Genomic DNA, 16,199 nt, shown 5'->3' with positions numbered 1-16,199 from the left:
CAGACCCCGCAGGCCCAGCGAGCACTGAAGTGAACATGCAAGCACAAGTCCCACACTACCGACAGTCTGATAAAGAGATACGAGGCATGTGCCAAACACTACACTACATTGCACACTCACATACACTTTCCACATTTGTTGGAAGTCCATCAAATATGCATCAACATTATTTGATTAGTGGCAATGTAAATAATGGTTGTTCATTTTATGACATAAACAGCATAAAGAAAAGTTTCATAGAAAATGATATATATTTTTTATAATATTATACAATGTAGTATCGTTCTCAAAGCAATGAGAGAAACAGAAAAACTGAAAAAAATGTATCTGAAACCCATTGGGTGAGCGTAAAAACGAGAAATAAACAAGATACAGAAATCATGTGATCAGAGTGAAAAAGAAGAAAAATATATAGTAAATTGTGTAAATGAAGTGGAATGTTTGTTTAAAGGAATAGTTTACCCCAAAAATTAAATTCATCATTTACTCACCCACATGATATCCCAGAACTGTATGACTTTTTCATCTGCTGAACTCAAAAGATTTTTAGAAGAATTTCTCAGCTATTTTTGTCCATACAATGCAAGTGAATAGGTGCAAAAATATTGACGCTCCAAATCTCAGCATAAAAGTCATCCATAAGACTCCAGTGGTTAAATCTATATCTTCAGAAGCGATATGATCGGTGTGGGTGAGAAACAGATCAATATTTATGTCCCTTTTTTACTATAAAATCTCATCCATGCTCAGACAATCTCCACTTTTACATTCACTTTTTAATTCTTCTTTTGCATATCGCCTCCTACTTGGCAGGGAGAAGAATTTCTAGTAAAAAAGGGACTTAAATATTGACCTTTTTCTCACCCACACCTATCATATCACTTCTGAAGACATGGATTAACACTACCGGAATTCTATAACTACTAGAATGGCCATAGCGGTCATTCTGACCATTCATACTAGACTGTACCAAATGTCATTTTCTTCATGTCATATTTACATTCAAAGCTTCTATTGAAGCTTCTAATGTCTGTCATCATATTTTATGACATCATCACCCTAATTTATTTTTTTAAATCCTCGAAAAAAATCCTCAATTTGAATAAAATAGAATAATATGGATTAAATGGAGCGCCAAGCGAACGCAGATAGGCCTACATAATACGATCTTTTTGTAATATATAATAGTGCTAGACTAATATATATATATATATATATAAGCTACTAGACTGCCCCGGAAGGTGCGTGCCTCGCTTTGTGTCCAGCAACTTTTGTTTTTGAAAGTTAAACACCAACAAACATGGATTGAGGCAGAATGTTTCGTTAGATAAAAACATGCTGTGAATTTTGGAAACAATCCTATGCAGCCACCACTGCAATCAAAATCCATGAATAAATTAATCTGTTATATTAATAATAAACACCAGGACACGAAATTTAAATTCAAATGAATATGAAAATTTATTAGTTCATCGACAACCACATAACCTGCTATTGTAGCTAATTACAGATACAAATTGTATTTATATTCTATTATTTTCTTTGTAAAATAAAAACAAATCTTACAGGATACAATAGCTTATAAAAACATCACCAAAGTGTATTTCAATGCATAGTAAAAACCTTAGACATGTATGAAACACATATAGGCCTACCCACAATGGCCAAAACGGTTAATAAAGAATATGAGCATTCGCTAAACTGTGGGAAAACGAACTGATTTAGAAAGCAATGTTTGTTTTACAGTGAGCAAAAAAATCATGCTTTAAAACTATAATGAAAATATTATGCTGTAAAATCATTATGAACGAATTCTCCTAAAAGTGGGCTCACTTGAACAAGGAATCTGGTTGTTTTGGGGGCAAACACCGCACATCAATCACTGACGCTTGTGGATTGATTACTCAGTCAACACAGGTACTCTCTATCTTCCATGTGCAGCTCCCACACACTACCTTTTGACATTTGTCACAAGTGTTCTTAGTTTTGTTTTTCTTGCTGTTTCTCCGCACTTGACACTGCCTTCCCCTCTCCATCATCAGCTGCTCCTGCCTGGGTCCTCGCACCGTCAGCTGTGTGGCTTGTGCTCTCATATGGCCGTAGCGAAGTTCATTTGTCAGTCGCATTATGAAGTTCCTCCGTGACATTCTCTCATTTGTGCATTTCTTGAACAGGATGGAAGCATTTATTGCAGCCAGGACAAGGATATTATAAAACACAGCCACTGGACATCTACATGTGGGTGCTTTCACATAGCATTTCCTCACCATTTGATCTTGCACATCGACTCTGAACTTGGTTCTGTTGTAGTATGTGACTGTCTCTGGTTTAGCCTTTTGGCCACTTGTGATGGCAACAGCTATGTGGATAGTGCTTTCCTTCTTTTGCACTGATAGACTGTGAGCATTGCATTGCCACTTCTCAGCACCTCCATGGTGAACAGCACCCTTTGTTCCTTTACGTAGCTAACGCTGAAAAACTTGCGGTCAAAATGACCGTTATGGCCATTCAAGGTAGAAATACTCAGAACTAAAATTCTCAGAACTAAAACAATAACAATGTTAGAATAAAATATACACATTTAAGGAAAGTCATGGTCCTATGGTTATATGGGTTTTATGGGACCGCCGTGGTAGTTCTAGTGTTAAAACACTCAAAATTATGTTATGACCTTTGTATGGACCTACAGAGCTGAAGTATTCTTCTAAAAATCTTTGTTTGTGTGCTGCAGAAGAAAAGTAAGTAATTCACATCTGGGATGGTGTGAGGGTGAGTAAATGATGAGAGAATTTTCATTTTTGGGTGAACTATCCCTTTAAGTGCTTGATTGTGTGATACTTGTTTCATAAAAAAACTTGATGCTAGGGTAGTATTATGGTTGCCAGGATGCTACTATGTAGTTGCTAGGATGTGCTGATGGTTTCTAGGGTGATACTGGGTGGTTGCTTATTAGCCAAAGTTAAAAGAGCCCACCCCCAAGTCTCTTAGGGGCATTCACACTGAACGCGTTTCTTGTGCAATTTAAAATGTGAAGATACTGGAAAAACAGTGAGATGCAACACAACGGTCGAGACTTCAGTCTAGCACATATTTACACAAAAAAATAAGCGCAGCCTGTTGCAAAAACGCATTCAGTTTGAACAGCCCCCAACACGTTCCGCTCACAAGATAATAAGATAAACCCCAGAGTAAAATACCCATATTTTATTAATCTCCTCATTTTATCTGCGTAAGCCAGTTAGAAAAATAATAGCACACTTCTCAACAAGCCGCACCTATTGAGCTTTAATTAATATCTGCAGCACAAATGGTGTGGGCCGAGATAGGTGACAAAGTTTAACACTTAGGGTCTAACTCAAAGTATGAGCAATAACAGTAATGCTTGTCTCAGCAAGCATCACTAAGTAATTGTACATAATATAGTATAAAGACAGAGGGACTACAGGTAGAAGTGATTAATCAAAGGCATGTAGAGTTCTCACCTCTTTGACAGTGGCATCATCAAAGAAAACCCATTTGGAGGATTTGGTGTGGAAGGCAAAGGCACAGTAATGTCTGCTGGAGTAACAGATCATTCCCACCAATAGCAGCTCACTCTTCTTTGCACGCTCATCTGTGACACGGTAAAAGAGCTGCAAACACACAAAAAATGGATATTCATGTCGACAATCAAGCAAACAATACAAAATATGCTTTCACAAGTGTCCGCTATTAGGCTAAATCTAATGAATAAAATCACTGAGTCATAGTGCGCCTGTATACAGTATTTAGAATGCAGAAGAATGTGACAGAACTCAGAAGTATGCAGATAGCAGAAACAAGTTTGAATAAAGCTGCTATTGCACAAAGACTTGTTCCTCCAGCCCAGGTTCCTGAATAGCTGGTTTTCTTCAGAGGCCTGGGAAAGAATGGATTCCAGTCAGGCAGGAAGCTGTTTTCCTCTGAAGTGTCCACCATCACATGGAGACCTAGGGAGTGAATTAAGGCCTTTGTACTCGACCAGTGGGTTTCGTCTGAGACTGATCCAATGCTGGAGGGTGGTAACTTGGAAGTGGGCGTTTAGAAGAATGAACACTATTTTGCAACAGCGATGCTTGTTTTGAGTAGGGGGTGAAGAAACTGTTTTTCTGGGTCTGGATCTTTGGCTAGCATTGATCCCATTATACCAATCCAAGAAGTTATGGAGCGAATTCACTAAACAGCTGCGCTACTTTTAAATGCTGTATTTTAGTGCAAAAAAACTGCATCTTTTTCACTAACCACACGCAATCCAGTTTTACCACATAGAACTGCCGAATGAAAATGCTAATTTAGTCATTGCCATTTTTTCAGCGCAAACACGCCTCCTTTCTATGTCAATTAAGTCCATTATAGATTGCATCTTATTCACAAAAGTCAGCGCCATTTGCCCGCCACAATTAAAGTCGTGCTATTACCTCCGGCAAACCAGACGGTAAATCGCATTTCATTTAAAAGAGATGTTTTGTGTAATTTTTCCTATTGATCATGGCAGCAGTTATTGATCAAATGAAGAACGTAATAACTAGGCATATATCCAGACACATGGTGTATTCAAGTGCACTTTTGACATTTTAAAGAGCCCGTTCAGCTACCTGGATCGCAGTGCTGAGCGATGTTGTACAATCCCTACAAAGTATGCTAAATTGAGGTACAGTAGTTTGTTGCATCTCCAACAACCTTGCACTCTGAACCAAAGATTGTGAATTGCGTCCAAATTGCACAGATTGTGTGGGCTTTTGCCCCATTGCCTGATCTGCATAATGCTTTTAGTGAATTGTGTACTAAAACAATGCAGACAGTATGTCCAAATAAACGTCAGTGTCAGTGACTGTAATTTATTCTTAGTGAATACCCGTTATTGTAAGTTGGAGCAAATGAAGATACTTGTAAGGTGAAACATTGTAGCATCCTGAAATGCACATGCATACAATGGCTAGAAGATGGTAAACAAGTCCCAAGCACGTCTTTATTTATACACCCACACATGAGATTGTTAATCAAAGTCAAACACACATGATGCCATCTGACATTCCACTGCAGTGATTTTCTGGTTATCAGGCATGGGCTAACCGGCCGCTGATGCAGTTACACAACCGCAGTCTTATGGAGAGGATGAACTCCTACTTTATTTTGAACATATGCTCCAAGGCACCAACATAAAGCACCCTCAATGACACCAGCACCAGCTGTGAGGCTACAAAGAAATGTACAAACAACCAAAAAAAGAACAGCCGCGGTGATGTTAGAAGCTTTTTATAGCCATTTAATCTGAATGGAGGGCTCCTATGAGTCGTATATTTTATATAACGGCCGAGATTAGATGTTTTTTATAGGAAATCCTGACATACTACCGACACTTATAAATATTGGAATAACCTACATTACATGCTGATGAGCAGTTTCTTGCAAATGTATGTCTTATCATTTCAAAGCAAGAAATACTGACGGCAATCTGCATTTATTTATTATTATCTGCATAACACAAAGAATAAAGAACAACAATATTACTATGATTATTTGGGATATGGTACCATGACAATGCAATGGGTTTTGGACATTTACCATGGTAGAATCGTGATTTTTTTGGGGGGACAAGTACCATGGGTTAATTCATGGTACAATAAGGTAATCGTCCAGTATTTACTAACTGATATCTTTAATGTACCACAGAATTTATTTGGTAAGGGGAATGTTGTATTCTTCCATAATGTATATGCATTCACACCAAATTGACCTCATACATAACTTTTAACCATCTGATCAACCTGAATACAGTTAAGCACTTGGACTTGCAGGAGAAAATCAGAACATCCTGATCTTGAACTTTAAACCACCACAGATGTTCTTCATTGTTTCATGGTCCCCTGGTGTCATGTAGCGCTTTTGAATTTTGGATCTTTGGGACAGGACCAAATGTCTTGCTGAATTATAAACTTAAGCAGATGGAGTGGAGTGTTTGAGGAGGCTTACTCGTTTACATTCTTACCCCTGAGAGGTTGAGGTGGGGTCCGAGAGATCGGATGACATCTTCAGTTAGATCTGACTGCTCAGAGTCCCACACAAACCCGATGGTCACGATTTCTGGAGAGTTCATCAGCACACGCCGGATCTTGATTCTCTGACCACAGTTACTCTATTGAGGAGGTAGAGATCAATTTATTTAGATAGATATGCATGTAAAAAACCTAGATATTTATGTGTACAGTTGGGTCCAAAAGAATGGATATGCAAAAGAAAGCTTCCTGATTTTCAGGAAGTTGGAAATATACGGTGTCTCAGTACACATGTAGCTGTTTTTATACCAAACATTTAGTCCTCACTGATGTCCAAGCACACAAGTTGTAATGTGAACAGAGATTAAAGAAGAAAGCCTTTATTATTGTCAGATATTATACATTTTTCATATATATATATATATATATATATATATATATATATATATATATATATATATATATATATATATATATATACATACATACATACATACATACATACATACATACATACATACATACATATGCGCAGCACGCACACACACACCCGCACGCACAGCCATTTATTTTTCACATATATCCAGTTCCACTTAAACCACACAGTCACCAAACATTTCAAAGCATTTCTATGCACTTTAGCAACACAAAAGCTGTTTTTGCAGTGCTGTTTCTGACAGTTCCTACTTCCTACTTTGCCTGTATAAAAATGCATAATGTGTTGATATGCGAGAGGACAGTCACCATCTCATATTTCATTTTAGAGGTATTACACTTCACTGCTTGGTGACATTACTTGGCCTTCATTTAGAAAGGACCATCATACTACATTTATGTTATCATCCTTTAAGGACCATAAAACCCCAAAGTTAACATGGTCAAATTCACATTTTCTTATTGGATTATTAACCAAGAAATAGTGAAGAATCTTCAAATTTCTAAATTTTTGACATCATAACGTCACATTTCAAACTTTTGCCTAAAACTAACGTACTAAAGCTTAAAATTAGACTTATGGACCCCATTGTATGCTGTCAAGACATTATCCAGATTGGGAAAGCATGACTGACACCAGCCACTGTGAGCACATCAGAGTTCACCTACTGGGCAGTTACGCAGATCTCCAACTGTGCTGGCGGCTTGAAGCAACTCCCCAAACGTGTCTGGATGCATTCTTTCATCCCTCCTCTCAAAGAATTGTTGGCTGAAGTGCAGAGAAAGAGGAAGGATAACAAATTATAGAAGAAGAGTTTGATCAACACAGGAGAACTGGATCACTCTATTCCAAAACCCTTACATAGGCAGCTGCATTCTAAGGCAGTATATTAACAATCATGGAACCTAATAAGCGTTTTCGAATGCTCTACATAAGAAGCAACTTATGAAATGAGCATTTGCGAGTGAGACTCGACTCGCAATTGATTTCAACAGTTTCACCTTAGCATGTTGCTAAGCTAATGGCCCAAAACTCTTAGAAGCATCCACAGCACACATAAACTTTGGATAAAATAATCCACTTTTATGTCACTGAACTATTGAGCCTGTTCAGTACTGAATGAAATACAAAATGTATAATCAAGCTTTATCTAGCTTCTTCACCATGTTGAATGGAATGTGTGTTTACCAAAGTGAATTCAGGGATTGCACTCTCTGTAAACAATACATTCGATGTTGCCTTAGAACTTTGAAAAATGTTTATATCTTTGGAGGCAGCAAAAGATGCCTACATTTAGAGCAGCCATCGAGTCGAGAGCATGCCTATTACACGTATCTCTATAGGCAGCTCACTAGGTTTTTGGAACAGATCATAAGAGTTGAATTGTGTGGTGCTAACTGCTTACCAGAGGGCTGTGGTGGACACATAGTGCACAAGCTCAGTGAAAGGTAGCGGGTCGGACGACGCGCCACAGCTCCTACAAACTGACTTCAAGAGAAACCACAGACACACACACACACACACACAATTACGCCATAATCTATGATGTAATAGTCCTAATTATACCATGTGATGTAAGCGATGTCTCAATCTAAGTGTTTTTTCTTAGACACTCATATTGTGTAATCTAGATGATGTACAGCATGAGGGTGCAGCCAATGTCAAATTAATACAGTAAATACCCACCATTCCTTTCATAGGTAAAAGCAAAAATGAATCATATCGTGTTCAAAACAGCAAATAAACAAGATAAATGGAATGTTGGGAAAAATATTACTTTGCTTTATTTGGTGGTGATATTACAATGTTTGTGTACATTAACCATAATTAAACCAATGTTTTTGGACATGGAATAATGATAAAACCATATATTTTTGGACATGTACATTGGTAAACCTATTTTTTATGCAATACCATTATAAAACTGTGTATTTGTGGACATGTCACTTGGTAAAAACCTGTTTTTATAAATGGTACTTTGGTGAAACCATACATTTTTGGACATGTACCATAGTGAAAAATGTTTTTGACGAGATACCATAATAATTCTATGTATTTCTGGACACTTTGCATGGTAAAACCGTGATTTTGAAAATGGTATTATGGTAAAAAAACATTTATATTTGGAAATGTACCATGGTAAAACTATTTTTGATGTAGAACCATGATAAAACTATGTATTTCTGGACATGCACCATGGTAAAACCATATTTTTGAACATGGCATCAGGGTAAAACCATCTGTTTTTGGATATGTCCCATGGTAAAATTATTTTTGACACCATGACATGGTGAACAATTCTTGACATGATACCAAGATAATACTGGGTATATCTGGACACGTACAATGCCAGTCACATGTTTTTTGGATATGGAACCATGGTAAAACCATGTTTTTGGGATTTTCTTTTTTTTTGGCAAGGTAATACCATGTTTTTGGACCTGCATCAGGTCAAAACCATGGTATTCTTTATCATTATTTGCTTTTTAAGAATAATAAACATTTGTGCAGTACAGATAATCACTAATAGTGCATGCCAGTACAAATTAACATAAGTATTTAACAAAACAAATGATGGCATATGCCATTGAGTGGTAGGACAGTATAACAGTAAGATCATGTGAGGAGGAGAGCGTGTAAACAAATGAGTGAGACTAAGAAATTTAGACTAAGAAATTGTATGCCAGCATTATGGACACTTCCTGCAAAGGATGGGTAATACACAGAATAAGGGGAGTATTTTCTTTGAAGAAGATATATTACATCCTTGTATTACATTCTTTGAAGTTCCTTGGAAAACCATGTAAATTCCATGGTATATGAATATGGTAATTATTCAGTTCCAAGCTATATATCAAAGTATCATTATATTACTTCAATGTACCATGATACACAGTACTTTTTCTAAGGGCTGTATTCCCATGTACCAAGAGAAGGAGGGCGAGAGAATGGAAATGTCCCTGAAATAGCATTCCCTGCATGCATGCCACCCACTGTACCCTACTGATTGAAAACCACTAGTGCAGGACCATGGTCAATTCTCTATTACTCACATGAGTTGCATGTGAGTGCACGTGTGAGATAGGGTATTAAAAAGACTGCAATACCTGTTCATATAGTGTCATAGCGAACTTCTGATGCGTGATGCAGGACTTGGACGTACAGGCATCTGTTTCACAATCAGGTGCAATGTGAAGGTGAATCCTTTCTAGAATATTCTCCTGTGAAAAACACAGAAAAATACTTTTAGTTAATGAGGCATTTTCCAGAAATTATTTGAAGGTGAAGAATGTGATTTCTGTGCCAATAGTGTCACTAAGTGTAATATAAAAAGTAATTTTTTTTTTTTAACAGATTTCACAAAAACTTCCACCATTGCCAATGGTTAACATCCATCCATCTATGCATCCATTTTCTATAGCTGCTTATCCTTTGTAAGGTTGCGTGGAGTGCTGGAGCCTATCCCAGCACATCTTGAGCCAAAAGCAGGGAAACACCCTGGACAAGTGGCCAGTCCATTAGGTCAACAATCTGATCTCAGATAGTTCACCCCAGTTCACCCAAATTGAAAATTCTCTCATCATTTACTCACCCTCATGCATCCCAGATGTGTATGACTTTCTTCCGTAGAGATTTTTAGAAGAATATCTCAGCTCTGTTGGTCCATACGGTGCATGTGAATGGTGACCAAAACTTTGAAGCTTCAAAAAACACAAAGGCAGCTTAAAACTAATCCATAAAAGATGTGGTTTACTTTAATCCATGCCTTCTTAAGCAATCAAATTTATTTTGGGTGAGAACAGACCAAAATGTATCTCCTTTTTCACTGTGCAGGTCACCATTCACTTGCATTGTGAGGACCTACAAAGCAGAGATATTCTTCTAAAAACCTTTGTTTGTGTTTCGCAGAAGAAAGTAAGTCATACACATCTGGGATGGCATGAGGGTGAGTAAATAATGAGAGAATTGTAATTTTTGGGTGAAATATCCCTTTAGCATCTAAAATAAAAATGACATATTTCAGCTTTAATCAAATATTCCAAAACACAAGATAGTATGGCTTCAATCGCAGGTGATTAATCATACTATACAATATGTACAAAATATGAACGAAAATAAAAACAACAATTCCTCAACCTACCAGAGAGGCAAATATAAGATTTGTCTGGGCTGAAACAATGATACCTTGGCATTAAGTGAATGCATGGTAAGCTTGAGTAATTTTCCCCAAGCCTATTATCTGCTTAAACATACCCTTTCAAACCTGAGAACCGTGGGTAGATTCAGTAATACCAACAGCGCCGTCACAACTTGCCCTTTTGCAATGACGCAAAATTCATTTTATGTTTCTCCAGTAAAGGTTAAGATAACATTTGGTTCTTCACAGGCCCAGGACCGATAGCAGTAAAAAAAAAAAGGGCAACTTAAAGACAAATCAATTATTGGTTGCATTGCTTTCCTCCTAAGCACTCATAAAGAGCCTTCATTGACTCTGAAAGCAATGTACATGCACCTCTGTACTCCAGGCTTGACTTGATAGAGCGCTTCCATTGATTGTGTTGTTTAGGGTAGCACTGTAAATGGACCTATACTGAGGTAATGGCTGACTCTCCACAGTCCTGCTGCGCTAAACAGAAAATGATTACAGGCTCCAGTGCGAAGCAGGTTTACTGCAATTAGGTGGCTGGAGAGAATGCATATTATGAAGGGGTGAACATGCTTACTTCAGCCTTTCCATTGAAAGAGTACACATGGGAACCAATGGTGCGTTGAAGTCTGCCTGGGAAGTTCGTACTTATGAGGTCGGAGATCGTAAATATGATGTGCGTTCAAGTGAATTTAGTAGGAAAGGAGAGACCTGTTTTGAAATTACATATTCACATTTCTTTCTATTTTTCACAAACTGACAAAGCACCAACGCAACAAAATGAAAAGCAAAGCTGCGCTTATAATGATGTGAAATGTAATTTTGTTGCACAAGCCTATAACTTCATAAACCAGTTAGTTCTGACACACTTTATCTTTATTCTTCATTAACAGTACAAAAAATGCATCCAAACTGAACTGCACAGTCAAAATACACAAGTAAAATACCAATTTGCTTCCACCATGATTCCTAAATCGACACTCCTCACTCAGAAAGTCGGGGCTCATCAAAAAACCCAAGTTTCTCACTTGTACTTGTGACTTTGTGGTGGCGTTCATGTGCGCTCATTTTGTAAATACGATCATTCCGACACGACTTGAATGCACCACAAGTACGTACCTGCCAACACTGGATTGTTAAAAATAGGGAAATATATTTGGGGAGGTGGTACGTGGTTTCGATGTGTGAGGAACGGCAGCTAGCGGAGTTTCTGTTGCCCCCGTAGGGAGTAGGTGCACTACGCAGACTGCGTAATATGCGTATAGGGAGTGGCAGTACCGGTCAGTAATAATACATTGAAGATTAATAATAACTATTCAGATGGTCCCTTACCACATCCTTCACAGTTTGAGCAATACATGCTTTGCTTTATTAACAATTTAAAAATCGTTTCTTCTATGCTGAGAATATTCCTGACCTATGACATAATTTTTTTTTTATTATTATTTTGAATTCTTTGATTATTTATCTTCTTTATCTCATTTATGTATACATCTGTGTTGGTTTTATATGAATGTTTATGTTTTTTTTTTTTTATTTACTTTATTTTAATTATTTATTTTCATCCTTCACCTGTACTTGTATTCATACATTGTTTGATCTGTGATCTTACTGAACATTTATATTGAACCTTCTGAATTTTATAAAAAAAATCCACAGTTTTAGCACAATATGTGGACTTCAGGTGATCCAATTTGTATCAATGTTATATTATCGATCTGGAACAATTTCGCCGTGATGCCATCTGACCAGTTTATGGGACAGATCGCATCCCGATTGATTCGTGACTCATCATTTCATAATTAAATATGGGACGATCTCGTATTTTATGGGACTGGTGGCAACCTATTTACTACGTTCTCATGAGCAAAGTATGGATACGGAAAATCCTGAGTTTATCGGGAGAATTTATTTTAAATCGGGATTACAGTGGGAGGAGGGGTGGAAAAATGGGAGAAACCCAGCAAAATCGGGAGTGTTGGCAGATATGCAAGTAAGGAGACATAATGGAAATTATTCAGGTTAGGGTGCATGAACTGTAGTGTGCATAGTGCATACTGCTCTACTGTGGAAACTGAGCTTTATTTGGAACTGTCTTGAACATACTATATCCGCTTACACCGCTTCCCCTTTATAACAACATTTTATTTCTCTATAAAATGACAATCTAAAATGACCACACAACATTTATAAAGGTGAAATGTGTAATTGCTGTGCCACTTTGGCCAACAAATGGAACAGCAAAAAATGACTATCAAAGAGGTTTCCCCAAACACTTCCTGACGTCTGCCAATGGCTGGGCAAACAGATAGTCCTGCCTAAAACTCACGCCATTGGTTGAGCTAATGTTGCTGTGCCAGTGTTTAAACTTTTAAGATAAATCGATGTACAAATGGCTTTACAGATGTCTCTTCATATTAAGCTGTGATATGAGAAAGCATTTTAAACATCGAAAAAAGAAAAAGACTGCTTTAAGCTCTTGGGTTGGATATTCATAAATGCTAAAGTGGCAAGTTGTCTAAAAATTGGAGAGGTCACATTGCCAAAAAACCAACAGACTGCCTAAAAACAAATAGACTGACAAAATTAAACTTGAAAAAGATGTTGATAAAATTTTCTATTTACATAATTTAGCATTTTCATGACATGTTTTGGTTTCTGACTCACAAACACAGACACTTACGAAACACTCAGCAGCATCGTCCATGAAGCCTAACTGGAAGCGCTGTTCATCCTTAAAGGTTTCGGCTAGGGCATTGCGAAGGTTATCTGAGGGTAGCGCTCGCTCTCGACTGTGCTGGAACTGACAGAATATTCCCTGCATAACAAATAAAATGCACTTTCTGAATTTTGACACAAAACGCATTTTATTAAGGAGATACTAAAATGAATTTTCCAGGTTCAGTACAAGTTAAGCTCGACTGACAGCATTTGTGGCAGCATTAATGTTGATTTCCACATTTTTTGTTTTATTCTATAAAGTACGTATAAAATTTCACTCAAATTCCAAATAAAGATATTGTCATTTAGTACATTTATTTGCAGAAAATGAGAACTGGTCAAAATACCAAAAAAAGATCAAATAATGCAAAGAAAACAAGTTCATATTCATTAATAAGCAACACAATACTAATGTTTTCACTTAGGAAGAGTTCAGAAATCAATATTTGGTGGAATAACCCTGATTTCCAATCACAGCTTTCATGCGTCTTGGCATGATCTCCACCAGTCTTTCACATTGCTTTTGGATGACTTTATGCCACTCCTAGCGCAAAAAGTCAAGCAGCTCTGCTTTGTTTGATGGATTGTGACCATCTATCTTACTCTTGATAATATTCTAGAGGTTTTCAAATGGGGTTCAGGAGCATGACAGGGTCTTGATCCGGTGGTCCTCCATCCACCCCTTGATTGACCTGGCTGTGTGGCATGGAGCATTGTCCTGCTGGAAAAAACAATCCTCAGAGTTGTGGGACATCGTCAGAGCAGAAGGAAGCAAATTTTCTTCCAGGATAACCTTGTACGTGGCTTATTTCATGTATCCTTCACAAAGACGAATCTGCCCGATTCCAGCCTTGCTGAAGCATCCCCAAATCATCACCAATCATCCACCAAATTTCACAGTGGGTGCGAGATACTGTGGTTTAAATGTCTCTATCCACTAGATGACCAGGTGGAGGATCTGTGGAATCGGGCAGATTCGTCTTTGTGAAGGACGCATGAATCAAGCCACGTACAAGGTTCTCCTGTAACCTTGTACCTGCCACCCCAATCTCCAGACATGACCCCATTGAAAACCTCTGGAATGTGATCAAGAGGAAGATGGATGGCCACAAGCCATCAAACAAAGCAGAGCTGCTTGACTTTTTGTGTCAGGAGTGGCATAAAGTCACCCAACAGCAATGGAAAAGACTGGTAGAGAGCATGCCAAAATGCATGAAAGCTGTGATTGGAAATCAGGGTTATTCCACCAAATATTGATTTCTGAACTCTTCCCAAGTTAAAACATTAGTATTGTGTTGTTTAAAAATGAATATGAACTTGTATTCTTTGCATTATTCGAGGTCTGGAAAAAAACAATTTTTTTGTTATTTTGACCAGTTTACTTTTTCTGCAAACAAACTTGAATAAATGTCAAATTTGGGAAAAATGTTGTCCGTACTTTATAGACAAAAACAAAATTGTTAATTTTACTCAAACACATACCTATAAATAGTAAATCCAGAGAAACTCTTAATTTTTCCCAGAGCTGTATATTACAACTTTGTTGTCATGACAATGTAACATCTGGTAAAAACTGTAATCTGGTAAACGCTGTAATGCGGTGGTAAATCCCTGATTTTATCACACTACAATCATGTTAACACATATAATGTTTTATTGGCTTTATTTAAAAGTCTTGTCGCTATACCTTTGAAATAGTGTGTAATTTCAACTTTATGGACTGGGCCCATTCACTTCCACTGTAAATGCATTTTTGCTTTTTCTATATAAATTAAGGACGAATCGCAAATAATTTTTTTTGGTAATCAACTTTATGCCACAAATGTTGTCGATTGAGCTTAACTTGTATCGAGCCTGAAACATTTCTTTAAATATGTTTAATGTTTTGTTTGGCAATGAGAATACCTTCAAAGCACAGAAGATGCAGGAGTCGCCCAGGCAGTAGTGGTTTGGGAGCTGCCGAAGACTCCGTCTGAAGATATCCAGCTGCCATAAAACCTAGAACAAAAAATGACAGATGCGGAATTAGATTTCCTCACCTCATTAAATATTACATACGCATTGGCTATGTTCCAAATATAGTGAGCTACCTATCTAGATAGCGTTTTAAGGCATCGGATGCACTTCCAATGTGAAGGTTGGCCCAAATACTAGACAGCAAGATAATGTTGCCTTTTAAGATATCTTGCTTTTGCAAAATTCATGGTCAGCATCAAATCATGGCTGCAAGTAACGATTATTTTAATAATCGATGAATCTTCGATTGTTTCTTCGATTAATCGGATAAAAAAAAAAAGACACGCATTTTCCTGTATTTTATTCAAATTATTTTATTTTTTTAACAGAAATTATTAAGGTCGTACAGATTTGATTTGATTTGCGGTACTGAATTCACGATTCGATACTCTCACAAAACTTTAAACAAAGACTGAATCATAAAAAGATACATTTTATATTTGTTTGATCATAATCATTTTTAGGACATTTGACACTTGAGTATTTACTCAATATAGTAAAACTCTACTGGAATCAACAGCGAGTTGAGTCTCTTTTGCGCTTCATGTGAGGAGCGTTTTTTGCATAGCATGTGGAGTCACTGCCTATGTTTAGTTTCACTTATGAGGCATCTCGAAAGGTTTTTGAAAGTGCTAATGAGTGCTTCTCCGCAAACCAATTTTGCATCTCATGTATCATCATAAATTCGTAACTTTTAATTTTGTGTGAGGCCTTTGAAATTTCAAACAAAGTAAACTTCCATTGGCTATGATTTCATGCATGTTTTTTTCCTTATTGGCCATCTTTTCATTCCTTAATTCTGAGAAGTGAAATATGACTCATAAATGTCCTTGCTTTGTGGACGGAGCTTAAGGGAGATGAGGCT

The 16,199-nt window shown here is 37.3% G+C and overlaps 1 protein-coding gene across 3 annotated transcripts in view; it reads right to left on the bottom strand.

Moving 5' to 3' along the window:
- Positions 1 to 16,199, bottom strand: part of LOC127650620 (inactive ubiquitin carboxyl-terminal hydrolase 53-like) — a 66,591-nt gene that overhangs the window by 30,076 nt on the left and 20,316 nt on the right. For all 3 annotated transcript variants that reach the window (XM_052136156.1, XM_052136146.1, XM_052136166.1), the window contains exons 4-10: positions 15,224 to 15,316; positions 13,281 to 13,415; positions 9,558 to 9,671; positions 7,856 to 7,938; positions 7,119 to 7,218; positions 6,008 to 6,154; positions 3,483 to 3,632 (exon numbers count right to left, since the gene is read on the bottom strand). In XM_052136156.1, the coding sequence (XP_051992116.1) occupies positions 3,483 to 3,632; positions 6,008 to 6,154; positions 7,119 to 7,218; positions 7,856 to 7,938; positions 9,558 to 9,671; positions 13,281 to 13,415; positions 15,224 to 15,316 (822 nt within the window). The remainder of the gene's footprint in view (positions 1 to 3,482; positions 3,633 to 6,007; positions 6,155 to 7,118; positions 7,219 to 7,855; positions 7,939 to 9,557; positions 9,672 to 13,280; positions 13,416 to 15,223; positions 15,317 to 16,199) is intronic.

This window comes from Xyrauchen texanus, chromosome 1, assembly GCF_025860055.1.
Source record: "Xyrauchen texanus isolate HMW12.3.18 chromosome 1, RBS_HiC_50CHRs, whole genome shotgun sequence".
In the NCBI taxonomy this organism is placed as follows: domain Eukaryota; kingdom Metazoa; phylum Chordata; class Actinopteri; order Cypriniformes; family Catostomidae; genus Xyrauchen; species Xyrauchen texanus.
The sequence above is the reverse complement of the archived record's forward strand: the minus strand, read 5'-3'. Positions and strand labels throughout refer to the sequence as shown.